Consider the following 27,427-nt stretch of genomic DNA (forward strand, 5'->3'; position numbering starts at 1 on the left):
AAGATTGTCCAAGAACATGAATTAATCATGTCAATAATAGCATTTGGCAATCAATTAGCTTGTGAGATTAGTTTTATATATTTTAGTTTTAAATTCTAATAGTACCTATATTTTGTGTATGTGTACAGCAGACAAATAGAATTTTTCCCTTTTCTCTCTCAAAGATATTTCTGCTAAAAAACTCTGAGACTTAGGAAAATCATATCTGGCTAGATGTTAAAGCATCTATTGTTGGATTAAATGACTTAAATTGTTTTCTTTGTGGGTCTTCATAGCTCTAGTAATGTGCCAGCAAGTACACCAACCTACCATCCTACTAGCATCACCGTCTGGTGATGGACAACAAAGCCAAGAAGGCTGTGGGCAAAAAAATTGAAGGCCTTATATATTCTCCCAAAATGTCAACCCAAATCTTCAGTTCAGACTGTATCTCTGGTGGTTTGCTATTCACATGGACTTTATGTGCTTACTGGTGAAGGAGGAAGCTGGGTAAGAACAAAATATGTCTAGAATTCAAAGGAAAAGAGAAAACTAGTTTTCTCTCCAGGAAGCATTTCTGTGGACATAGTAGGAACACACTTATTGACAACTGAAACATCCATTTTTCCAAAAACAGTAAGTTACCCCATTAGTAAATTAAATCCTGGTCAAGAACTCCCTGTGGGAGGTTAATTGTACATTATTTCAAAGTCCAATTCTTCTTGTACAGCAAAATAACTATGAATATGTATACATATGTTGTATTTAACATATAATTTAACATATTTAACATGTATTGGTCTACCTGCCATCTGGGCCAGGTGGTGGGGGAAAGGAGGGGAAAAGTGGGAACAAAAGATTTGGCAATTGTCAATGCTGAAAAAATTACCCATGCATATATCTTGTAAATAAAAAGCTATATTAAAAAAAAAAAAAAGAACTCCCTGTGGATTGTGCATTAAACGGATAGCAAGTTAGCCTTGAAGTTAGTCATGAAGGTAGCCCTTTTGGCTAACTGGCAAGAGGACAAAGAAACTGAGGATCTTTCTTTTAAGCAAGTATGGAGGGCAAGGAGAAATCTGCAGTGACCTAAAAGGAATGTACTTTTTTTTTTTTTTTTTGCCAATACTAAGTAACATCTCTTTTGATTTCTGCCCTAGAAAAGAAGGTCAAAAGGCTGAAAAAAACAAGTTAGCTTGCCAGGATATCAAGGAAAATGAAGTGTCCTTGAAAGAATGACTTCAAGGAAGAAACAAAGAAGAATAATTCTGTGAAAAAATATGTGAAATAGTTACCTTGTAACAAGAGAATACAAGATAGAAAAATAAGACAGAGAAAAGGGGAGGAAAGAGGTCCATTAAATATCTGGAGCTAAATAATAAATATGGAGAGAGAGCTAGATCTTCTCATAAGAAAGCAGCTTCTTATACTACCTTCACTTGTTTTTTGTGGCTTTTCCCTTTTGTTTGGTTTTCTTTTTTTTCACAACATGATTAATGTGGAAATATGTTTACTAAGACTGCACATATATAATCTATATTGCCTGTCTTCTTGGAAAGGAGGAATGGAAGGAAAGGAGAAAAATTTGCAACTCAAAATCTTACAAAAATGTAAGTTGAAAGTTATCGTTACATATAAGTGTAAAAATATTATTTACATAAAAATTTTTAACTATTAAAAAGTTTGTGAAATTGAAAAAAGAAAGAAATCAGCTTCTTAGATTCTAAGGAGAGATGATTTAGGGCCATAAAAGCCATCAGATGAGAGATCATTAAGGAATAGAGAAAGAAGAGATGAGCAGGGAATACTGGTGGTTCCCTGTGGAGGGCCACACCAAGATAGCTCTCTGTTGACTTGATAAAAAAGAGAGAGATTTGCTCAGTTGACTTATTTGGTGAAAAATGGGACTACCAGAAAGAACATTATGAAATCTTGGGGAAAAAGTTTAGGAAGACAAGTGTTTTTATTATTAATGCCAAATGGAAGTTGGATATTCAGAACAGAGGAAAATTTGGGATCTAAATAACTGGCTAAAATGAAATGGGTTTGGATTTCCAGCTAATGAAAGTATGGGAATTAGGAGCTTTCAGTGAAGGATGGGGTATAAATAATAAGGTTTTCCCTCTCCATGCCTGGAATATATCCTCCTTCTCTCTGCTTCTAAAAATCCTGTTTTCTCCAGAGGTCAGCTGAACCACCATCTTCTACATGAATCCTTTCCTAAACCCCTGGATGCCAGTGCCTTCTCCCAAAACTATCCTACGTCTATTTTGTATCTACTCATCCAGGCATTGCTTCTCCTTCTCTGCCCCTTACCTCTGGCCTACACTACAGTACATCCTGTATCTGTTATACCAGTATCTAGCACAGTGCCCAGAACATTGCAGGTACTTACTAAATGTTTACTGATTCATCAGTTGACTGGAAAAATCCATTTGCTTAAAAGACTGCTGAGAGACAGGGAGTGAGAACATTGTGCACATAACCTATTAATGCCACAGAAAGCAGAAAATGAAATGGGAACAACTTCTTCTGTTTGTTTCTTCTTTTTAATGAAGACACATTCATCTCAGGTCATTATGTTCTTCTGGACAAATCCTACCTTTTTGATGTCACTGATGATGCTGTAGCCATCAACAAAAGCATCTCCAAAGGTAATAGTATCCTCGCCAGTCAGCATTTTGAAGGTAGTAGTTTTCCCAGCTCCATTGAAACCCAGAAGTCCAAAGCACTCCCCTTTCTGGACTGTGAGAGAGATCCTGTCCACAGCTAGGAAGGGCACCCTCTGGCTGTACACCTAAGATGTACCCAACAGAGAACCCACAGATTGAGATACTGTGAAAATTGGGGCTGCAGACCCTTAAGAAATAAACATAAGCTCCACTTCCTAGGAATGCAATACAAGTGTTGTTTCGCCCTATCTTCCAGGTTACTGTTCCACATATCTATATTTATTTATCTATCTAGATATATACATACATATATCTATATATATAGATATAGACATCACTATCTCTCTCTCTCCATCTATGTATATATATACATACATATACACAAACACACATAAAAAAACATATACACATTTTAGAGACCAGGAGCTCCAAGTTAATGACACATCTAATATGCTGTAGATGGGAAGAACTAGGATAACAATGACCAAAATCTGGCCTTACCTTTGTGAGTTCCTTAATAACCAGTGGGGTATTTAGCAACAACTCTGGTAGGGATTCCAACACTTTCTTTTTCTCATCTTCTACATCTTGATCTTTTGGAATTACTGATGATTGGAGATGTATCTGTGCCTGGGTTCCAGAGACAAGGATTAAAGATAAAAATACCCTGAAGATGTCTGGCTCAACTGGATTGGAAGGAGGTTAGAAAAGCAAGGTCTGAGGGCAATAGAAATGTGTTAGGTCTTCAGAAACCTTGGAAAAAATACAATATTCTCTAGAGAAGACATACAAAATCTCAGTGAACTCAATACTGAATCTCCCAGCATCCACTATCTCTGAAAACAGGTAAGCAAAACACAATAAAAGTAATTGGGATTACTTTTTTTTCACTTTTCATTTTATATATTTTTACTGCCTTTATGATGTAGTACAGAGGAACAGGGCTCAGTCATTTCCATCCACTTAGCCATTTTACCAAACTCCAAAACCAAACATTATTATACTACTGATAATGTCAACTATTCATCAAAAGAGTGAATATGGGATCTCAAATGAATGAGTGAGCTTACTGTTCAAATGGAGGAGGCAGATTCCTTTACTTCCTTTTCTGACAACAGATTCATTTGTCTGTCTGTTGTACATTGTATTGTATTGTATATTGTGTCTATTTTTCTGAAATAGCACTTTGATGAGATTTAAAAATAAAATCTTGTTTCCCATTTCTTGGATCCTGTAGATAGCCTAAAGATTTCAAATAGGACCATTATGGAAAATGAAGTTTGAAATCATGTCCCTGATCAGTCCTTATTTTCAGATTGGCAGAAGTTATACAGTGTTCATGGATATAGGGACAAACTTAAGATAGGTTAGCTAAATCTGATTCAAATGTATTTTTTTCCTTCAAGAAAGATGGCTAGATTCATCTCCTTTATCCAGTCTAGAGCTGAGGAGAAATGAAATCTCATAAAGTTATTTTACTTACCCAGTTCTGTGTTCTGAAGATGCTACTGACCAAAGTTCTCAGTCTCCAGAGGAGATTAGTTTCAATGAGGAAAAGAAGAATGAGGAAAACAAAGCCTGAAACAGCCATAGAAGTCATGTATTTTCCAATCCCAGGAGCTTTCCATGCAAAGAAATTCTCTTGGTAATTAATATCTGGAAATGGTAAAAGGACATGTGTTTACTTTAAAACGCTGAGGTTTATGCTTCTCTCTTCCCTTTTATTTACTGTGGAAAGACTTCCCTGTCACTCCCTTCAGATTATTCCCAAAAGGACCCAGCTATCTTTTGAGAGGTCCATGAAGGTCACATCATTCTTCCCATAATTTGGGTAATTCAGCTTCCTATTAACCTCTGATTTCCTACCCTGTAGCAAACTCAGTGTGGTCATGCTATAAAAGATTTGGGGAAGAGGTAAATGTTTAGAGAAAGGCCTCAACCTACCTGAACTGCAGCCAATGTTAACTAGGTTCCTGGGAAGGGAAGAAGCCCTGTGTTTCCTTTCCCTCTTCTCCACCATTACACTACTGGTTTCATTCATATCAAACTGCCTTCTGCTCTGTTGCTTCCAGGTATCCTAAAGTTATAAGTCTGAATTACAGATTTTCCGCTGTGTGTATACGGAGCCTAAAAACTTTATTAACGGGTCACTGTTTAGGAATACTCCAGAGGTGGGTCTCCAAGTCTCTTGGGGACATGACTTTTGGGTGTGGATCTAGAATGCAGTTAGCTCAATGCCCTAACATTGTCAAGTCATCTCCAGCAACAAGGATTTATTAACATTTTTATTCTCTTCCTTTATTTCTATTCCTCTAGGATGTTCTCTGCTTTACCTCTGATCTATGGCTTGGGAACATGTCACAGAAAAAGGAGAAACTTTAGAAAGATTATCTAGACCAAAACTCTCATATTACAAATAAGGAAATTGAGGTCCAGAGAGGGATAATGATTTGTCAATGGTGACATAGTGAGCGGCAAAAAGAATTTTCCGACTCCAAATCTAGTGCTCTATCCACAATAGTATATTGCTTTTCTTACTCAATGGCTTGCAAAGCTTATTGGAAAACAATACATTCTCCTGAATCAGCACAGTTCATGTGCCATGGACTACTTTGGATTTTTCCCCTGGGACACTTCTCAAAACCTCCAAGTACTTTACAGAGATTCTTCCATGTTTGAGAAATAACTTCTGTGTCTCCTGAGGATGCTCCAGCCTTTTTTCTTTCAAGGAAGATTATACTACCTCCAGTTTATCCTCTGTCTGCTTTAAGTAGGAAAGGTGGCAAGAAAAGGACTGTTAAACCAGGGCCTAAGGAAATTCAAGATACTCACTAAATTTCTTGCAGTTATGAGCTGCAATCTCAGAGGATGTGCAGTATCTCTTGGTCTCAAAGTTTTCAAAAAAGTTGCTGATGGACATTCCAAGACTATGACTGGGTAATACCAAGAAAACCATATCCAAGGTTTTAGAAAGTTGCAACAATTTTAGTCCTGTAATGGAAATGTAATAGATTAGTTTACTGTGTAGCAAACTGATTATTCCCTAGGGTAGCCAAACTAAGCTAGTGAGATAACCTGAAGCTACATATATTATCTGCACAATAATAATCCTTTCATTACTTTGGGAATTTTCTCAAAATGGACAAGTGTTATCAAACTCCTCAACTTTGTATCTTTCACTCATATTATCAGTGCACCTTACATCAGGCCTGGATGTCAGAAATTATCTCTGGCCTAAAAGCACTGGGTACATTCCCAGGTTCCCTTGAACATTCCTCCTCAAACTAGAGAAAACAGATTGTCAAGGAGGAAATTGCAACAATTCCTCCAAATACTCATCCAAAATGGTTTCCAGTTATGTGAAGAAAGAGTAATGAGGTAGCTCCACCCAAGCAGCCTATTTTCCTAACTCAATGTCAGCATGCTGATTTAGTTCCAGCACTAGACTGAAAGATTTATGAAAAGTAGACACTTTCACTGATATTTCAGAGATTGCTTGCTTAATGATCATCCTCATTCAGGAGGCCACTTCTCAGATGCTCATTATCTGAAGCAGGATAATGTGTCTGCTGGGGGATGATGGTGACAAATTCAATGTCCCCCACCTGGCATGCGCAAGATGCTGATGATGAGGAAGGTGGCAAGGCCCGAGAGGATGTTGAATATGCTAAGTCTGGTGTAGGCAGCTGCAGCTCCAGAGAAAAAGAAACTCATCAGGTACATGAGGGGGATGATGGACCAGCCATAGAGCATTAAGATCATCAAAGCATCTGCAAGGTGGTTATCCTGGGTGAAAACTTCCACATCGAAGGCTCTGAACACCACCTAGGCCACAGAGATATGTGAAAGGGAAATGGGGAAAAAGGGAACACAAGCAACAAGAGAGTAACTTATAACATCAGAAGAAAAAACAATGAAATGCAATTTCAAGTACTTTTTAAAATAGATACAGAACTCTTAATCTCCCATTAAAAATGGGCATATCAGGTGTTTCTAAAGGAGTCTGAGGAAGACAGGTCTAAAGGTGACCTTTATCCTGATTATCCTAGTGAGAGGAGATTCCCTCTCTTCTTTCTGGAAAGAATCAGAGGAAAGATGCTCTAACTTGTGAAGATTTCTCCTACTAACAGCCTAATGGGTTCCCAATAGGGGGATTGAGGTCTAGAAAAGATTCCTCTTTCTGCAGAGCCCAGGAAAGTGAGGCAAGAAGTTTCTAACATCACTTCCTCAGCAATCAAGTTCCTTGGACAGATTAGTTCCTGGGTACCAATGGCCAAAGGAGAAGAATTAAGAAGAACTGGAAAAAGACTGAGTAACCTTGGAACTCTGGTTAACACAACATCCAGTAGTGATATCAGAGGACTAATGGTGACACAAGTTTGCTACCCCATAGAAGAAAGGTGGTGACAATAGGTGCAGACACTCAACATGGTCAGTTTTACTTGAATATGGTTAGCTTAACTATCCTTATTCCTTACAAGGAAAAGTTCTATTTGGGGGGATGGTCATTGGAAAGTAACAGCCATATTAAAAAAAGAAAAGAGCATCAAATAAAACACTTAAAAGAAATTAAAAACAAAAATAAATCACTTATAATGTGTGGGAAATAGGGTTTCAACTGACACCTTATTCAACACTCACCAGGAGCAGGGAACAGGAGACAAGGAAGGTAAGGAGATCCCATAGCAGGGCAGAAAGCCAAAAATGAATGACATAGACTCCACTGACAAACTGAATGTGCTTTGCCTTCATATCTCTTTCAATGACTGCCAGGATTGAGAACGTACTGGCCAAGAAAGCCATGCTGAAGAGCAAATTAAGAGCTAGGTGAAATCCAGTATGGCTCCTGCAGGAGACAGAATGGATTAGAGGAGAGCTTTCAGTGCTTCTAGTTAGAAGAAAAGAGGATTTTTACTAATAGCTACATTCCAGAACGTGACCTACTAACAAAAAATTACAACCAGCCAAGCAGGGGAAACTGCCCATGGAACCAAAGCCTCGGATCTGGGTAAAATCCAGGTTCACATACTTACTCATCGGCTTGTTCTGATGTGGCCTGTCCAGCACCTCTGGGCTGAGGGTAGTTGGAGACAGTAATGGAGGCACTGGGGCCAGAAAGCAGCTTGAACAGAATATTGTCCACAACAGCCAGGGCAGTGGCAGGAGAATGGTAGGCTTGGTTGTTGAACAGAGCAGTGATAACTGTCTGGTCTCCGACATCTCTGAAGGAAGCTGCCACAAGGCATCGTTCATTAAATCCTTCACCTTCTACTGAGGCTCTAAAAATCAGGAACTCTTCTAAATCACCTTGTGTGGGGAAGCAACAATTAAACTCAATTAAATAGATATTTATCAAGTACCTATTAAATGCAAAACCTTGTATTAAGTATTCAAAGATATGTGAGAATTTCTGCTCTCAAAGAGCTTACAAGTTACAAATAGATGTATATGTGTGTGTGGAGAGAGAGAGATGTACTCAAATGACTATAATACACAGAATATAGAATATACAAAGGTATCAAATGCTATTAAAGTTCTGAGGAAAGATACTTTTTGATGAGAGGAACTGGGGAAAGCTTCATGAAGGAGAAGGTATATGGACCATGTTTTGAAATATCAGTAGATTTGCAGTGGGTAACAGGGAAGAATGGCTAGGATGGGAGGTTATTCCAAGTCTAAGGAATAACACAAGCAAAAGCAGAAAGCTGAGAAATCATGGAACACGTTTGTGGAACACTAAGTTCCACAACTACAGGAGGATGGAGTACCAAAAAAGGGTAAATATGTGAAATAAGCCTGCTATTATTGGTTGGTTTTATAGTTTTGAGGTTATTGAATGCCAGACTCTGGCAATGAAACTTTATTTGATAGCTAATAGGATGTAATGGCTCAATGGATAGAATGGCTAGCCTGGAGCCAGGAAGACTCACCTTCCTGAGTTTAAATCTGACCTTAGACACTTACTAGCTGTGTGGTCCTGGGCAAGTCACTCAATCTATTTGGCTCAGTTTTCTCCTCTGTAAAATGAACTGTTAAAAAAAAAAAAACTATTCCAGTATCTTTGTCAAGAAAAGCCCAAATGGAGTCACAAAGAGTGTGAAATAACTCAACCACCAAAATAGGATGTCACTGACATTCTGAGCAACACTGACATGATCACACATGTACATGAGGATGGTTAATTCAGACATCAATGTGAAGGACAGATTGAAAGGGTTATGAGACTGTAAATGAAGAGACTAGTTAGAAGGCTACTGTGTAGTTATGGAAACAAGGCATTAAAAGCCTAATCAGAGATAATGGTAACATGAGAGAGGGAAGAAGAGAGCAGATGGGAGAGACCCTTTGAAAGGATAATAACAGAATGTGGCAGCTTGCGTACTACCGTTTGGGAAAGACATTATTAAATTGGAGAAACATCTAGATCAGGGCAACCACTATGATCAAGAGCTGAGTTCATGGAAAAACATACCTAATTTCTTAAGTGGATTTAAGAACTCTTATCTAAAGAAATGCTTATTGAATTTAATTGAATGATGTCAACATGGAGGGAAGTAATTAGTAGCATTGTATAAGGCTCTTGCATTATTCTATTCAATACTTTGATCAATAATGATAAAAACATAGAATGTATGCCTATTAAAATTTGAAGTTATGTCAAAACTACTTTTTAAAAATTATTCTTAATTTTTACTCATTAATAAATTATTCTTTATACACATTACAAAAATGTAATTTATGGAATGTCTTGAGAATTAGATGCGATATTAGGATCATGGCCAGTATGATGTCACAAGTATTTAAAGTTATTTGTCCTTGTTAGCACATCATAGAAAGAATTTCATATGTTTCTCACTGGCCTAAGAATTCAATTCTTACACTAAAACTATGAGGTATAGGTGGTGGATGATAGAATCAGGATCCAAAATCATCTTGATAGACTGGAACTCAAGAGATTTAATAGGAATTTAAAAGGCTTATGTTTTAAACTTAAGATTCTCAATCTTTTCCTGATGAGAAGTCTTTGACTTTCTCATATTTTTACAATCATCAAAAGGGATATGTGCATGTATGGGTACATATCATACACTGTAAATATAAATTCTTGATGGAGCCATGACACTATGTCTGAACAGGTAAGGCCCAGAGATCCTGATGGATCAGTTGGGGATACCTAATCCAAGCTCTATACTAGAGAAGCCAAAACAAGCAGTTGGGTACCTTGAAAAGGATGCTGAATTGCAACCTTTCAAAATGTAAAATAGTTATTGTCACTCAATGCTTCAAGTAATGCCTCAAAGTCATGCCAAGGCATCTCATCCACTTTCACCAGTTAAAGACTAAAAAAAGAGGGCATAATTTAGCTTTTAGCATTCTTTTTTATGGTTCTTTTTGATATTTTTCCTCATTTATTTTTCTACAGGAAACTTATGATTTCACATGACTCCATTAAGTAGTCTATGGGCATTCTGATCGACACTATGCTAAAGCTGTAGTTTGAGAAGCAATGACTTTTAAAAAAAATTTATTTGCTCAACTCATCCTTGAACAGGGAACAAACCTTCTCTTGTTCAGCAGCTCCTGTTACAATCAGTTTGGAGATTTTTCCTGTTATTTGCATATCTTGTTAGATCAGTGTCTAAATATTTGATGCTTCTTCTGGCTCAGCAAAAGATAATCTGTATTCTTTAGGAGCTTCAAAACTACACCTCTGCTATTTCATCCTGAAATTTTCCTTAGGGCCTGGGACCTTCTCATTCTGGAATATCCAATCACCTCTGCAACCTTCTTCAACCTGGATTTTCCCACTGCAAGTTCTTCCTAGAGTCTCCACTCAGTGGAGAGGCCCAAACCAGTCTTCAAACCCCTCTTGGCTTTGTCCCTGACTAAAAGTCTGTTTCCTGGATATATATGCTTGTTTCATCTGGGTAATTCCAGAGATAAAATGGTCTTTCTCCTGCCTTCAATCCTTTCTTTTGTTATTTAAGGGGCATTTTTCTTTTTATCACTTTTCCTTGTTTTCTACTGGAGGTGAATATTTAACCCCCTCTTTAGAAATTAGGAAACCGAAGCTAGAAGCTGAATGACACAAGTAGATAATGGTAGACTCAGGATCTTAACAATGATGACAAATTCAGCATTCTCTTTACTATATCATGAAACCTTTTGAAACAATCTTTAATTTTCCTCTTTTTATACTAAATATTTTCTGGTATTAAATTATTCTAGCTATAAATTCTGCTTTGTTGTGATAAATTAAATTATATATTAAATTAAAAAATCATATGTGTCATTTATAAATATTTATAAATATTGTATTTAAGTATTTTTGTATTGTTTTATTATTTATTTTGGCTGATTATTTTTCTCCCAATCATCTTTGTGTTTGGCATGAATATCAAAGCTATTCTTACTTCACAGAAGGATATAGATAGGTAGCTCTTAAAAGGATTGTCCATTTTCTCTTTCTGAGATCTGATCTATTTTGGTTATCCACTTGTTTTATTTTATTAATTCACTTAATTTTATTCTTTCACATTTTGAAAAATAAGTATCAATTTCTTTTAGATTCTCAAATTTATTAGCAAAGAGCCATCTATTAGCAAAGAGCCATCCTTTTAGCTTTCAAATGATTGTTAACACCACCTTTCCAAACAGCATATGAAAACAATGTTTATAGTTCCAGTAATGTACATCCTTGCACAAAGGGTACAAGATGTGATGCAAGGTTTGGGGCATGCAGTCAGGAGATCTGTCTTAAACCCTGACATTTTATAGCTATGTAACCACAGAGAAGTCTGAATTTCCACTTCCTCATCTATAAAATAAGGATAGTATTAATTGCATGAACTATCTCACAGGGTTGTTGTGAGACAACTGCTTCACAACTCTTAAACACTGCAAAACATGAGTCAGCATTATCTGACTGAATTATGCTGAAGAAGCATAGAAGAAGCTGAAGAATTATTTGAACTTTCCTGGAATTGATCAATATGAAGGCTGTTCATGTTCCCCTGTTAATTCTAAGTGACTTCTCTTGTGTGATGACACCACACTATAACTTTATTTCTTGGCCCCTGGTAGACAGGTCTCCTCATGCCAGCAGCACTTACCTAACACCTCCCGAGGAACCTGTTTCTCAGCCTGCAGCATATCTTTAAAGCGTTCCGAAAGCTGCTGGTCCAGCTTGGAGGTGCCATAGATGGAAAAGGGCACCACTGTCTGACCGTACTGACCCAGGGTTAGCCGCAAGATGGGGTCATCCCGAATCGCTGAAGAGTAGTTGAGGGCCATGAGGGCTAAGGTGATGCAAGTCAGGGGCACCAGGATCTGCGCCACCAGGATCTTCCAGTTGCGCCAGCTGTACAAGACCTTCTTTGTGAACATGGCGTAGAACTGTTGGCAGTGAAGGTAGAACTACAAGAAAGAAATGACAGATTCGGAGTTACAATGGCTAACAAGACCAAGCAGGTCAATCCAGGCCAGATTCTTTGAAACTTAAGATTAATGGCATCTTAGAAGTAGGAAGAAAATCCAGTGTACAGAGGAGAATCTCTGACATGTCTCATCAGGGCGACCTGCTCACGTTTGCCAAGAGTATTTATCTACCAGAGAAGAGAGGTCACTAGTAGGGATCTGATAACAGAATAAGGAGAATACTGCCTTATATCCATGGAACACATTAATGTCCTCAAAATGTTGGCAAACTGAGCATCACCCCTGCTCTGTGAGGTAAGCAGAGCAGCTCTTACTACCAAAGATGAAGGAATTGGGGATCAGAGAGATTACATGATGTTGCTCAAAGTGAGCAAGCTGAGGTGGCTAGAATTAGAAATCTGAGTTCAGTTCCCCTTCCAGGATTTTCCTATCATACCCTATGGTAGGATGAGAATGGTTGCTGCCCTTGGATATGTAAACAGCACTTACAAACTGGAAGAACACTTTCCATCTCAGGCAGCACTGCAGAGAAGTCAACATTTCAGATCTATTGATTTATTAATGGCCGCCAATACTAATATTTCCTTGGATCCAAACAGTTCAAATCTAGTTGAGTCACTTACATCCATCCTGAATTTGCTGGCCTTGCAGTCTCAAGTAAGAATGCTCACCCTGGTGTTGAATTTGATGGCGGTACAATCTTCCTTGATTAAGGCCCCAATGCTGTCGGTAAGATCCATTATTCCACTGAGGTTGTTGTCCATGGCCCAGTCACTCGCCCGTCTCTCATGCTGGTACTGCAAGGCAGGAAGCTGTATGGCTTGGATATCCATGCTTGAATCTACAAGTTTACCAACTCTGAACCAAAGAAGTATAAGACATTTTTATTATGGTTGCTGATAACAGTTGGTGTGTATGAATTAAATCAAATGAAATGTGAAACTGAAAAGGATAATTCAGCTTTCCTGAACAAAGGGAATAAAAAAAAAGGAGAAATTTCTCAAACTCTTAGTGTGGCCTTCTTTTTATGATTCCCTAAACTATGTATTGAGTAATACATTTATTAAGTACCTACTATAGTCCAGGCAGTGTTCTAAGTGCTGAGGATAAAAAGAAAAGCAAAAGAAAATCTGTTTCTTTGAGGAGCTTATAGGATAAGGTGATATAAATAACTATGTACAAAGAAGCTATATACAAAATAAATTGTAAATAATCAATAGAGGGAAAAGCACCAGAATTAAGGGAGAAGGGAAGATTAAAACTGGGACTTGAAGAAGCCAGTAAATGAAGAGGGAGAGTTTCACCTGTAAAATGCTCAGAATTAGGAGATGGGGTGTCATGTTCAAGGAATGGCAAAAAGGCTGTTGTCTTTGGATCAAAGAAGATATAGGAGTGGAGAGAAACGGAGGGGAGGAAAGGTATAAAGTATGGGAAGAACTGAAAGTTGGAGGGAGCAATTGGGTTATGAAGGATTCTGAAAACTAGAGTAGCTTTTATGTTTGATCACTGGAGTTTACTGAGCATTGGTTGGACCTGATCTTTAGAAAAATTACTTTAGTGATTGGGCAGAAGGTGGATTGAAATGGGAGAGACTTGTGGCAAGCAGACTAATCGACAAGCTATTGTAATAGTCCTTGCTTAAAGAGATGAGAGTCTTCATCAAAATGGCAGCAGTATCCAGAGGAGAGAACAGGGTGTATTTGAGAGATGTCACATAAATAAAATTAAAAACAGTCAGCTCTACTTTATTTTCTTTCTGGGTGTGTGTAACATGAATTTGTTAATTTTAACCACATGGCTATTGTCAATGTGTATAATGTTCTTTTTGATTCTACTTTCTTTACTCTGCATTTTCTCTTATACATATTCTTGTATTTCTTTGAATTCTTCATACCTAACTTTTCTTATTGTATAATTATATTCCATTACATTTATATACTATAATTTGTTCAATAACTCCTCATCTAAGGCAACTAGGTGGTCCAGTGGAAAGAGCACTGGTCCTGAGCTCAGATTTAATTTTACACTTTATTAGCTGTGTGTTTCTGGGCAGATCATTTAACCTGTCTCAGTTGTCTCAACTGTAAAATGGAGATAATGATAGCACCTATCTCTCAAGGTTATTTTAAGAATAAAATGAGATAATACTTATAAAATGCTTAAATCTGTACAAATTGCCTACTGTATATTTAAAATTAGATGTTTCCTTGCTATCTCAAACTTAACAAATCCAAATCAGTATGAAATATTTATCTCTACCCTTAAATTTCTTCCTTCTCTGAATTTTTTTGTTTGTTTGTTTCTATCAGGGCTTCACTATCCTTCTAGTTTGCCAAGTTCAAAACCTTAGTATCATTCTTAATTCACTCATTTATCTCACATACCTAAGCCATTGCCAAATTTTTTTGTTCCTATCTCCATCACATCCCTCACATATGTACCTTCCTCTGATCATCCTGGTTCTGGCCCTTATTACATGTCATCTAACTATTGCAAAAATCTCCTATTTGGTCTCTTTGACTTAAGTCTCTTTCTACTTTAATCCATTCCCAGTTTCTAAATTGATTTTCCTAAAGTGAAAAATTCTTATTATCCTCCTCAAAAAAATCCTATTTTCTATAGGATCATATATAAACTTCACTGTTTAGCATTTAAAGCTCTTCACAGTATGGCCCCTTTCTACTAATTTAGTCTTCTTACACAGAATGTGATATGAGCTGATCCTTAAAAGCAAATGGAGGGATTCCAAGAGACATGGTGCACAGAAATGGATCAGATCACTTAGTCCTGTTGTTTGGCTTCAACAAGATCTTCTAAAGGAAACCTGGTTAATAAAAATACATTTATTCCATCCAAAGTTTTCAGTCCTCTTTTCATTCATTAATGCAGAAAACTCAGGTTTGCAGCAGCCACAGGGATTTATTTAACCAATTTGGTTTCAATTAACACCAAAGGGTCAATCTAATATTTATATAGCATTTAACAGTTTTTAGAAGAGAAGGGCAAAGGAGTTATTCTTAATTCCACTTCACACAAATTCGAAGAGTGACTATAATTACTAAGCAATTAAACTGATAATAGAACCTGGTTCTCCTGCTTCCTGGAGTTCAGTGTATTTTGTATTATATCATGTTCCAGAGAGATGTCTGCAATCAGACATCAGAGAATCTTCCAGTTATGTTATCAAAATACTTAGTATTTAGATAATAATTATTGTAGAACTGAATGCCAGTTATTAAATTATTAGTTCTGCCAAGTATTTATCTAGAAAAATACTAGACCGATGACATTCTTTGTGAATTTTCTTCTGGCAAATTTTTCTAAATTAAAGGCTTAGCCAAGTTACCACATCATAATAATAGTCACATTAGTCTCTAGAATAAATCTAGGGGAAATTATACATATTTTAGTCCTAAGAATCAGTATTGGTACTGGACTCTCTAATTAATTTGTAATGGGCTGAGGCTTGAGTTGATGCATTGAGGTCCCAAGCACATGAGGCTAAATAGTAATTGGACAATACTCTATTAATATATGAGCTTGGAGAAAGAATGGACCCCCGCCCACTCTTTGTGCAAGTCCTGATGTGTTGTATAGGAAATGACAATTTTGGTGGGTGGAGGCAGGGGAGTGGAAAAGGAAGGGGAAGGAGAGACTGCTTGCATTGCCATTGCTACGGTTTGCTCAGCTCAGATCTCTCTCTGTTAGCTGGCTTCCTGTTGCAACTGCCCAAATTGCTATCGCAATCTTTCTTGCCTTTATTTGCTATTGCAATCCTTATTCATCTCTTCACTTCAATAAATATTGAAGATTTTCCCCTTAACCTGAATTCCTGACTCCAGCTGATTTTAAACACGCGGTCATTACATTAATTTTTCTATCTCTGTTCTAGAAAGAGACATTTTAGAACAAATTGAAAAGCAATAATTTTTCCTTCAATATTTTAACCAACAATACTTCTAAACTTCAAATGATCCCCACAACAAAGTTCAGAGTTATATACACACCTAAGGAAGACTTCTTCCATGGTGGTGACAGAAGCTCCATAGCTAGCAATGCCTAATTCTTTTTGTTTCAGTTCCAGCTCGGTAAAGAGAGTTTCAAACCTAGAAAGAGGAAGGAGATGGAATGAAAATGATCAGTTTGGTATTCTTTAAAAAATCCATTGAAAAGAATAGATTTTGTTTGTGAAATAGATAAAAAATACGAGCATATAAATAAAACAAACCCAGGGCTATAAACTTTTTTCATTATGTAACAATTGTTATCCACATACAAAAAGTGTATTAGTTTTAACATAGCAATATCTATATCACTTTTTTTCATTTTTCAACTTCTCTGGGTGTGAATTTGTTAATTTTAGCCACATGGTTATTATCAACGTATATAATGTTCTTTTCAGTTTTACTTTCTTTGTACTGCATCATCCCTTATATGTATTCTTGTATTTCTTTAAATTCTTCATACCTAACTTTTCTTATTGTATAGTTATAGTCCATTATTTATATACCACAATTTGTTCAGTAATTCCTCATCTAAGGCAACTAGGTGGTCCAGTGGAAAAAGCACTGAACTCAATTTTAATTTTGCATTTTTACTAGCTGTATGTCCCTGGGCAGATCATTTAACCCATCTCAGTTTTTCTCAACTGTAAAATGGAGATAATAGCACCTATCTCTCAGGGTTATTTTGAGAATAAAATGAGATAATATTTGTAAAATCCTTAAAATAGTAACTGGCACATAGAAGGTAGCTATATTAATGCTAGTTATTATTTCATATTATATATTATTTTATTTTGTCATTTTTATTATTATACCTAGTTACTAAGAATTTTTTTTGCAACAAACCTTATTTTTTTACTTGTCAATAATCTCCTTAGAATATAGTACCAGCAATTGGACTAGGCCAAAGTTTGTACTTTTTTCTGATTCTTTTTATTCCTTATAATTCCAGATTTCTCTCCAAAAATTTGGACCCAGTCTCACAATTCTATCAGCTATGTTGACAGTATACCTATTTTATTATAGCTTAGCCTTGCCAGCACTAAATACTGTTGAGTACCTTTGCCATTTTGATAGGGGTGGGATCTCAGAAGTGTTTTGATGTGAATTTCTCTAATTATTAGAGATTTTGAATTTTTTGATAAGATTGTTGATAGTTTGTTTTTTTTTTTCCTGAGGATTATCTCTTTATATACTTTGACAGCCTATCAAATGAAAAACAGCCTTTATTCTGATAGACTTGAATCAGTTTCTTGTATATTTTAGAAGTTATAGTTTTATCTGATATATTTGATAAAAAGGTCTTTTAAGAATATAATCAAATCTATTTTATCTTTTAAAATTTTTTCCACATCATCCAAAGCTTAAGAATCCTTTCTCCACATTTATAAGCATATAATTATCCCATCTGTTCTAATTTTTTTGGGTCCCTTAAAAAATTTGTATTGTTGGCAGTGATGTCCTGGTAAAAGTTTAACAACTTTTAAAAAAGTTTTAATATGGAAAAAAATCTGCATTTTAAACATTTTTCTCATCTTTCTTAAGTCTATAATGGCAATATGTGAAGAAATGCAAAAAACAGAATCAAAAACTCCATATGCATGTTGACAAGAACCATGTGGTTAAAATCAACAAAACAGTAAATTAGGCCTTGATTTGTAATATTTGTAAATGTAATAATCAATATACATTTCCAAAATGCATATGCTCACACTGATAATTTAACAATCAGATTTTGAGTGCTGGTTTTCATGTAGACCTCAATATATCAGGGCTGAGTCATTTAAAATGGTGAGAAGTTTTCTTCTGGTTCCAATTTTATCAAACCACTGTAGTTTTCCGTGTAATTTGTGTTGAATAATAGAATGCCTTCCCTAATGTTTTGTGGCTCTGTGTCAATCAAAAAATATGAGCTACTTATATGTGGTTTGGACTTGTTAGTATTTAACCCATTCCAAGATCAATTTAAAATTTTTGTAAAAATCAGTATCAAATAGTTTTGACTGTTTTTGGTTTTGGTTTGGGAATACACATCTAGTCCCCTTTCCTCTTTTTGCATAAATTCCCTTGATTTTCTTTACCTTTTTTTCCTTTTATATAAATTGTCATTTTGCTTAATTCTGAAAAGTATGCCACCAAATTAATGAGCAGTATTAGTATTAAATCTATTGAGTAATTTGAGAAGCATTTTAATATTTACTATATTAACATGGACGACTTCTCTAGTTGTTTAATTTTTTATTCCTATAAAAAGCTACGTATGTAGGAGACTAAATTCTCCTTCATAGAATAGAAACCAGTAGTCATGTTGTTGTTATGGAAACAGGGAAGAGGCTGTGATAAGGTAGAAGAGGTACATATGCAGCTGTAATCAATTTACCAGCAAACCATATTCCATGCAATGCATTTACTGCAGCAATGGCTAGCAATTGAGGAACACTACACATAAATGTTGCCCTGAGCTGAATTATTGTCAACATAAATATGGATGACTCTTCCATGTTTGTTACATTCTTAAATTACATCATCTTTAATTTCTGTATCCCAGCCAAGTTCATCTTCCATTTGAAGGTTAAACACACTGGAAAGCTGGAAACACTGTGTTGTTTATTGTTGACTTGCCTAAGTGTGTAGTTCTTAATGGGTTAATCTCAAGAGAAAGAATTTATTTTTTAAAAATAAATTTTTATTGCTATCCTTTATTTTTACATTGCCTAAATTTCCTTTATAACTCCCTAGAGGGCTGCCATGTATAACAAATAATTTAAAATTAATTTTTAATTAGCAAATTTCCTATCACTTTTTTAAAAACTGGTAAACTATAGATATGCTGATGGTTTTTGTGGGTTAATTTTATACCTTGCTATTTTGCTGATATGTTTTTGCTTGGTTACTTAGAAAATACAAGAAAATCACATTATCTACAAGTAGTGATATCTTAACTTCCTTTTTAATCCTTGAGTATTCCTTTAGTTTCTTTTTCTTATCTTACCGAGATACCATTTTTAGGACTATGTTATAAATGCTAAAGTGATATCGTTTACAAAATTTCTCCATTACATATAATGCTTACTGTTGAGTTAAAATAAATTCATTCTATTATGTTAAAGAAAAATTCTTGTTTTTATTTTTGGTATCTTAAACATAAAATGAGCATGATATTTTATCAAAGGTTTTTCTACATTTATTGATAAATTCTTTTTACTGTCAATGATTATGTGAATTATTTTTCTAATATTAAACTATCAATTTGTTCCTAATATAATTGCTATTTGATCATAATGAATCCATTTTGGAGGGAAAATTTTGCTGTCTTCTCATTCACAAAGTAAAGGCAAACTTGGGAAGGCACACAAAGTCTTGTAACTTTGACTTTGACAGAGAGGCTTCAGGTGTGGTCCTGGCAATAACTATGTCTATTTTCCAAGGATCAGCTTTTGAAAAGCAGGAAGCTCATAGTCAGTAGGATAAAGGTCCATGTAGGAATTTTTTGCCCACTGTACTAGTGACAAGAAGAAAATGCACAATTGTCAGATCATCTTTAACTATTACCTGTATTCAAAATGTGAGGTTGTTAGAAGCTGAGTCTATGTATTATTAGAAGAAATTAATTATATCAATCATTTAAAAATAAAATTCTAAGACCCAAAGAGAAGTTGGTGTTAAATGGAAGGACAGTCAACATTTTTTTTTTTTTAAAGAATGGCTTGAGCTACATGCCATAAATTTAGTTTGATATAATGGTATTGTTATCACCTTTGATATAATTTTTTATTTTTTTTTTTTTACTTGATCCTTCTGGCCAATTATATTTTCCTTTCCATTTAGGCCCATTTATTACAGTGACTAATAAACTAAGAAACTAATAAATAAATACAGTGAGAATGCACACTAAATACTTGTTGAATTTAGGTTGGTTATTCAAGTTTATTGATGTCTCTTTAGCCACTGATGATAAAGAGATCATAATGAGATCCAGGTCTTTCTCTATCCATATTAAATTAGGTTCTATCAAAACCTCCTTCACTTAGTTATTATCCAATCTGATTTACTTTATGTTAGGGCTAACCACTCTGTGGGCCGTCCCTAAGGATGACTTGCTATTTCTCTTTTTTTTGTAATATCTCCATAATGCCTAGACCAGAAATATTTCATATATGGAAGGTTTTTTTCCCCCTTGCTATTTGTTCATTTTCTTGTCATTTTTCTTACTTAAAGGCAATTCTCTTTTGATGCTCTTTAGTTGTTCTCCTTTAATCTTCCCATTTTTAAAATTTAATTTTTAGCTATTCATGGGGTAGATGGGGAGTTGGCAACCTTTTACTACATCAATTTTCCAGAATTTAATTTATGTTCAGCTATTGTCTTTGACATTTGATATCTTTACCTTTTTATAAGACTGAACATCCAAAGTTTCTATGGCATGATGCTTAAACAGTCACTATAAACCCAAAGGTACTAATGAACAAATCACTAATAATCAAATCCCCTTTGGGGATTTCAGATGTGGAGTAGATATGAAAATTTGGGGAAAAATTAACATGGTTTTGTGTAATCAGGAAGGAAATCAAATTCATTTTTAAAATTACTCATCTGTAGCTGCCCTTTAAAAGATCTAAGCTTTTTTTTCTGAGATGGTCAGTAAAATGCTGTTTACTTAATAAAAGATGGAGAAGTCCTCTGCTTCAAAGCCTGATGTCACCCACTGAGTTTTGAGATTGCAACAATGTCCTAATTCATCATATATTGATATGGGGGACAACTAAGCTTCTAAACAGTGAGCCAAATACTCCTTTGGGGGAACTTGATGGTATTTGTGTATCAGTGATGTACCCATTACTCTTTCACAATTTCTCCAAGGGTATCTGTGCACCCTTGGTTTAGTAAGGGTGCTTTTCATGGTGTGAATTTCCTGACTGCTCATACTATGCATGTGATGGCAATGTAAGTAACTTAGAAAAGTGTTTGTCTATCAGAACTCATTTACTAAGCCTGAGGAATACAGAGAAAACTGCAGACACTAAGCAAATGCAAGACCTCAATCAGTCTAGAACTCTTCGATGCATACCGGTGTGCACTCTCTTTGGGGAGGATAAACGATAATTCAGCTCCAACATTGCTCTCCAAAATGGCATTTGGTATGTGACGGTAAACCAGATGAGAAATGTCGCTGGTATTACAATGAAGCTCCTTCACTATGATCATATGATACCCTGCACCTGAAAAAAGGCATTTAAAAAGACTGGATGAAACCAAACAGGTTTTTATAGTTCTGTTCCCTAGGTTGCACCTGGCCTTAAGTTGCTTTGATCAGGTTAGCTTGATGGAAGATAAGAGAGGGAACCTCCTGCAGTTTGATTGCATGCATAAAGAGCTAATCTTAGAAGATTAATTATTACTACTGAGGACCTTGTTTCCTATTGTTCATAAAAGGGTTTGGGAATATGAGTTTGAGGGTGATTGTCTTAATGACGAAATATAAAAAAATAATTTAGGAAGAAGGCTGCCAAAATTCCACAGCTATAATTACATCAATGTCTTGAATGTGAAGAGTTGAGAATAAAATATTTATAGGGGGAAAAAATCTATTCTCTGGACATTTACACACTCTCTGAGACAGAATTCTATCAGACACTGCCTTATCTTCATAAATATTCTACCTCAGTCTAGGATCTAGGATCTAAGAGTGGGAATTTCAGTGCAAGAAAGCCTTTCATCATAAGATTTCAGGCACTATGTCTGAAGTGAAACTACAAAGTATTTTACTCATTATGCTGGGGATTTGATAACTCAGCAATGAAGAAAAGGAGTAGAGACACCCAGTTTTCTTCCCTTGTGCTTCTCACCATATTTATGCTTGAGGAAAAGTGAAGAGCCACAGCATTGCAGGTCCCCTTTGGCCATAATAGCAATTCGGTCTCCCAACAGGTCAGCCTCGTCCATAAAGTGAGTAGTTAGTACAATGGTGCGGTCACTTTTCTGCTGCTGAAGAAGATCCCAGGTGGCTCTCCGTGAAATTGGGTCCATGCCCGAAGTTGGTTCATCTAGCATCACGACCTATAGACCCAAAAGGGACAGTTACAAGTCCGGTCAAATGATACTTTGCCATTTACCAAATCAGGGGTTCTGTGTATTCTTCTATTGGTGACAATGTTCTTGCCACCATGATTGTCCACTCAAGGGAGTACAGTGAGTTTTACTTAGACACAGCAGCTGGTATATGAGATAGATTATCTATTAGGCATTTGCTTTTCTGGCTGAGATGAGAGACAGTGGGGAAATGTAAGTTGTCTAAAGACAGACAATAAGCCCAGGATTATACAAGAATTAGAAATCCCCTCACTACTATGACCACCTTAGACCAATGAAAGACCTGATTGCCCACTGAGCATATCTTAGTAGAGCCTGCTTAGGAGGAATGGTGCATACCAGTTCATTTAGTTCTGCATCGGTTAATGTTTTTGCCAGACTGCAGAAGGGATGTGATTCCACCCAACAACATACCTTCGAACCTCCTATGAGTGCAATGCCCACAGAAACCTTGCGTTTCATTCCTCCACTCAGTGACTTTGAAAGTGAGTGGCGTTTATTCTCAAGATCAAGAATGTTCAAGATATGATTGACTTCCTCTGGACATTTTTGCTCAGATAATCCTTTCATCTATGAGACCAAATGAAGAAGAGAACTTTATTTTTTAAAAAATTTATTTATTTTTAATACACATTGCTTTATGAAGTATTTTAGGAGAGAAAAATCAGAGTAAAAAGGAAAAACCCATGGGAGAGAGAAAAAATTCAGTCTCTTTAGTCCTTTTTTTGGATGCAAATGGAATTTTCTGTCCAAAGTCTATTGGGATTATTTGGATCACTGAACCACTGAGAAGGACCAAGTCTTTCATAATTAATCATTGCACATTCTTGCTGTTATTATGTAGGAGAGAACTTTAGACTGGGGCTTTCTGAGAGGAGCAGGATCTAGCATGAGGTGACAGAATTGAAAATCAGGAGCTGTGGGGACATATCCTGCTATCATGTGAAGATGCTCACCTATATTCTCCCATTTCTTTCCTCCTCATCCCATTTCTCTACCTCCTCCCCCGTCTCCATGGTTCTTTTAAACCTATTTTGTGACTCTGTGAAGGTAGGAGTACTGACTACTTCAAGCATGTGAACAAGTGAAAAAATGTTCATTTTTGGCTCACCTGAGCATAGAAGTAAAGGTGCTCAGCCACTGTCATGTAGTCAAAGAGAACATCATGCTGGGGGCATAAGCCTAGACTCTTCCGGATCTGAACTATGTCACGTGAAATCTCATAACCATTGATATATGCCCGTCCACTTGTAGGGGGAAAAAGACCTAGGAGAAGCAGAAGATAATCCGGCATGGCTTTGATGATAAGAGAGCTAAATTCACTACTCCTCAGCAATCAGAGATTAATGTGAGTGAAGAAGCTGATCCTTCTGATGTTCCTTGTTTGACATGGCACTCCTTGCCTAACCCCAGTAATTGCCACTGGCTGTCTTTCAAGTCTAGAATATGCTCTCTCCCAATCTTCATCTCTGGTTTCCTTGATACCTTTTAAGTTCCAGCTAAAATCCACCTTTTTCAAGAGACTATTTTTTAAAATACTAGTGCCTTCCCTCCAAGATTATCTCTAGTTCATCTAGCCTATATTACTTGAAGTAGTTACTTGAATTTTATTTATCTATCTTAGACTGTGAGCTTCTTGAGGGTAAGATCTTTTTAGTTTTTTGTCTATTTGTTTGTTTTGCTTTTCCTGATATAAAGAACTTGCTTGGCACCATGGCAGGTATTTAATAAATGCTTGTTAACTTAACTTGACTTGAACCCTATCCTTCTAGCTTATTCACAACGATTAACTGAAGTCCCTTTCCCAGAAGGTATTAGAGCCTGGGAGAAATATAACAGAAATTAGAGCAACAATCCCCAATTTTTATGGAGACAGAACACAAAATTGGTCAATAATTTTTTTTAAAATAACAAGTATATTTTTTCTTATTAATTGTGTTCAATATTAAATAAAAGTAGAATAAAAACAAAAATGGAAGGATTAATCAGGTAACACCAGAAGAGAAGTTTTGAGTTAGTTTTGAAGGATATGAGAAACACAATGTAATATAAAACTCTACCATAATGAGAACTATGGCTTAAGCAATTAATCTCATTAATATTAGTTGCACTTTATAAATTGGGTATATGAAGTATGAGGAGTAACAATCACAGAGGTTTGGTAGAATGAACTTCCTAGTCATGGAGAAGGGACTTTAAGCAAAGTGATTTAGCTACAGCAAGGGCCTTGGAAGAGAGGTATCTCTATCATTATCTTAGACAGGTTATATCTGAATATTATTTTGGAATCATAGTTCCAGCAAACAAAAATTGTTAATTCATCAAACAAGACTTTAGGGAAAAAAACCAACCCTTCAAATAAGATGAACTAATTAATCATTATAACATAGAGATAAGGGTTTTTTTTCCTTTATCCTATTTCTGTCTTAATCTTTCTGATCCATCCTCTTCCACAGCTGACAAAATTATTTTCTTAAAATGTAAGTCTGACTCTGTCATTCCTCAACTCCACTCCAATGGTTCTCCTTTTCTGTCTATTTAAGTTATAGACTCATATGAGTATAGTTTATATCTCACTATCACTCACAATGGTAACAATTTCATGATCAAGAACTTTGAAATTCCACTCTCTGACCACAACTCTCTCTATACTTACACTAAATTCAAGCTTCACAATTATAATTCCATGAAACATTCTTATCTCTCAGTTCATATTCCTGTATGTGGTCTTACTTAATTCCATATCAAGCTTTGACCCCCAAGGTCAGCTGCTTTATTAGTTCACTAGCCATTACTCTAGAATCCCCTGTTCCCTTTCTCTTCTGCCATACCTGTCCAACAGAGCTTCACCTTTGGATAATCCTTACCATGCTAATTTTCCTGCTTCTGCTCCAGAGCTGATTGTCACTACTTAAAAAACCCACAGAATCAAGCTGATTTCATCACTCCGAATTCATGGCACAAAATCAGGAGGAAATCACATTACTTTTCAACAATCCTTGTATTCTATTCTTATTGATTTCCTGTATATCTCCAAAGTATTGGTAATATTTTCTTATTTCTTCCTTCTCTCAACTGGCCTCTTAACAACTCCATTACCTCCTGCAGATAACAAAAAAACAGGCTAACTAAAATCATCTCCTTAATTTGATTTCTCACTGTCATCTGCTGTTTTTTTCCTTATTCCTTCTTGTTATAAAAGAAGACATTTCCTTACTTTTTTTCTAAGGTAAAACATGTTGAATGCTTTTATAAAACAATCACCTTTTATTCTGAACTTAATAAAATGGGCATTTCTAAATAGAAAAAAACAGGATTACAAATGAAAATGAGAATCTGTAATATACAGTTTGCCTAAGTACATGATAAATTCAACATAGAATTTTCTTCTTTTTTATTAAAGCTTTTAATTTTCAAAACATATGCATGGATAATTTTTTAACACTGACCCTTGAAAAATCTTGTGTTACAATTTCCTGCCTCTTCCCCCCCACTCTCTCCCTAAATGGCAAGTAATCCAAAATATCAACATATAATTTTCAAAGCTATCCTGCTTATCTGTAATTCTTTCTGTTCTCTTTTATGCATTCAAAATGTTTCAATAATCATCTTTTCTTTCTTCAGTGATGGGTTATCACGTTCCTAAATTCCCTTCTTCCTACTACCAAATTAAAACAAAAACAAAACACTTGTAGCAAATAGGAAGAAAAGAGCAAAACAAATCTCCACATTGTCTGTATCTATTTTGAGTCTATCACCTCTTTATCAGGATGTGTGTGATATGCTCTATCACTGGTCCTCTGGGAATTGTGGTTGGTCATATCATTGATCAGAGTTCTCAAGTTTGTATCAGTTTATACAAGTCTTCCAAGTTTCTTTGAAACCTTCCCTTTAATTTCTTAAAGTGTAATAATAATCCATTACATTCATATACTATATGTGGTTCTAGTTCTTTCTTGTTTCTAGTTCTTTATACAAAAAAGAGCTATAATATTATAAATGTTTTGAGCCCTTTTTTTCTTTCCCTGATCACACTGTGGTGAAGACTTAGTAGAGGTTTTTGAACTCTTGATATTTTTCCTTTTTTCCCTACTTTCTCCAAGACTCAGCTCTAGCAGTCAATTCCTCTCATCAATCTTCAGTATCTCTCTTTCTATCTCTCTCCACCAACTGCTCTATTCTCTATAATCCTTAAAGTCTTCTACCTAATTTTTCTAGACAATCCAACTTCTCTGATCCATTTCTCTCCTCCCACTCACTGAAAACTTCTTGAAAAGGTTATCTACAATCAGTGCTTTCTACTTCCTTACTTCATACTCCTTCAAATGCCTGATACTTGGTTTCTTCCATCCACCACTCTATTGAAAGAGTAGTCTCAAAGATCACCTGTGGTCTAATTGGCAAACAATAGTCTTTTCTCTTTAATCGTAACATAGATGATCATGAAGAGATATTTCACTAAACAAGATAATAGAGAAGAAGACTTAGGACAGAGCCTTGAGGTACAACCATATTTAGGAGGCAAAAGAAAGATGATGATCCTTCAAAGGATGCTGATGGAGAGAGAGAAAAAGGGGGAGAAAGAGATAGAGAGGGACAAAACAGGAGAGATAGAGACATTTACTCCTACAGAAAGATACGGAGACACAAGACAGAGAGAGACAGAGGCACAGAGAAAAAGAAAGAGATAAAAAGAGAGAACAAGAGCAAGAATGAGAGAATAAAAAGACAGTAGAGGATCATAATCAAACAGAATTTCAGGAAGGGACCTTGGGGACTATGTAGTTCAATGCACTCCTGAATAAGAATCTCTTAATAGCACTGTAGGCAAGCGGTCATCCAGCTTTAAAATAAAAAGACTTTAAACATTTTTGGCCAAGGACAGCTAGAGGAGTACCTCTGGACCAGGGATTTTTTTAAAATTTATCTTGTGTTATGGATCTCTTTGGTAGTCTGATGAAACCCATGGATCCCTTCTCAAAATGTTTTTAAATGCATAAAATAAGAAAGATAGGACTAAAAAAGTAAATCAAGTATACTGAAATACAATTATCAAAAAATTTTTAAAAACCAAACAATTTAGAGTAAAATTTAAGAACTTTTGCATTGAAGATAGTCTAGTAGGGGCTATACTATATTTGGTGTAATGGACAGAACATCAGGTCTAGAGTTAGAAAGACTTGAATTCCAGATATCCAAGTGGCACAAATACTAGCTGTGTGGCCCTGGGGCAAACTTTCTGTT

General features: G+C 35.8%; 1 protein-coding gene across 2 annotated transcripts in view; it reads right to left on the reverse strand.

Annotated features, from left to right (window-relative positions):
• The window catches only part of ABCA3 (ATP binding cassette subfamily A member 3), a 114,807-nt gene that overhangs the window by 11,818 nt on the left and 75,562 nt on the right, over nt 1–27,427 (reverse strand). For both annotated transcript variants that reach the window (XM_051969532.1, XM_051969533.1), the window contains exons 13-26: nt 23,295–23,449; nt 22,598–22,753; nt 21,940–22,150; nt 21,162–21,312; nt 16,097–16,195; nt 12,761–12,947; nt 11,765–12,068; nt 7,685–7,958; nt 7,293–7,497; nt 6,257–6,476; nt 5,484–5,642; nt 4,135–4,307; nt 3,153–3,281; nt 2,582–2,776 (exon numbers count right to left, since the gene is read on the reverse strand). In XM_051969532.1, the coding sequence (XP_051825492.1) occupies nt 2,582–2,776; nt 3,153–3,281; nt 4,135–4,307; nt 5,484–5,642; nt 6,257–6,476; nt 7,293–7,497; nt 7,685–7,958; nt 11,765–12,068; nt 12,761–12,947; nt 16,097–16,195; nt 21,162–21,312; nt 21,940–22,150; nt 22,598–22,753; nt 23,295–23,449 (2,618 nt within the window). The remainder of the gene's footprint in view (nt 1–2,581; nt 2,777–3,152; nt 3,282–4,134; nt 4,308–5,483; nt 5,643–6,256; nt 6,477–7,292; nt 7,498–7,684; nt 7,959–11,764; nt 12,069–12,760; nt 12,948–16,096; nt 16,196–21,161; nt 21,313–21,939; nt 22,151–22,597; nt 22,754–23,294; nt 23,450–27,427) is intronic.

The sequence above is a fragment of the Antechinus flavipes genome, chromosome 1 (genome assembly GCF_016432865.1).
Source record: "Antechinus flavipes isolate AdamAnt ecotype Samford, QLD, Australia chromosome 1, AdamAnt_v2, whole genome shotgun sequence".
NCBI classification, from domain to species: Eukaryota; Metazoa; Chordata; class Mammalia; order Dasyuromorphia; family Dasyuridae; genus Antechinus; species Antechinus flavipes.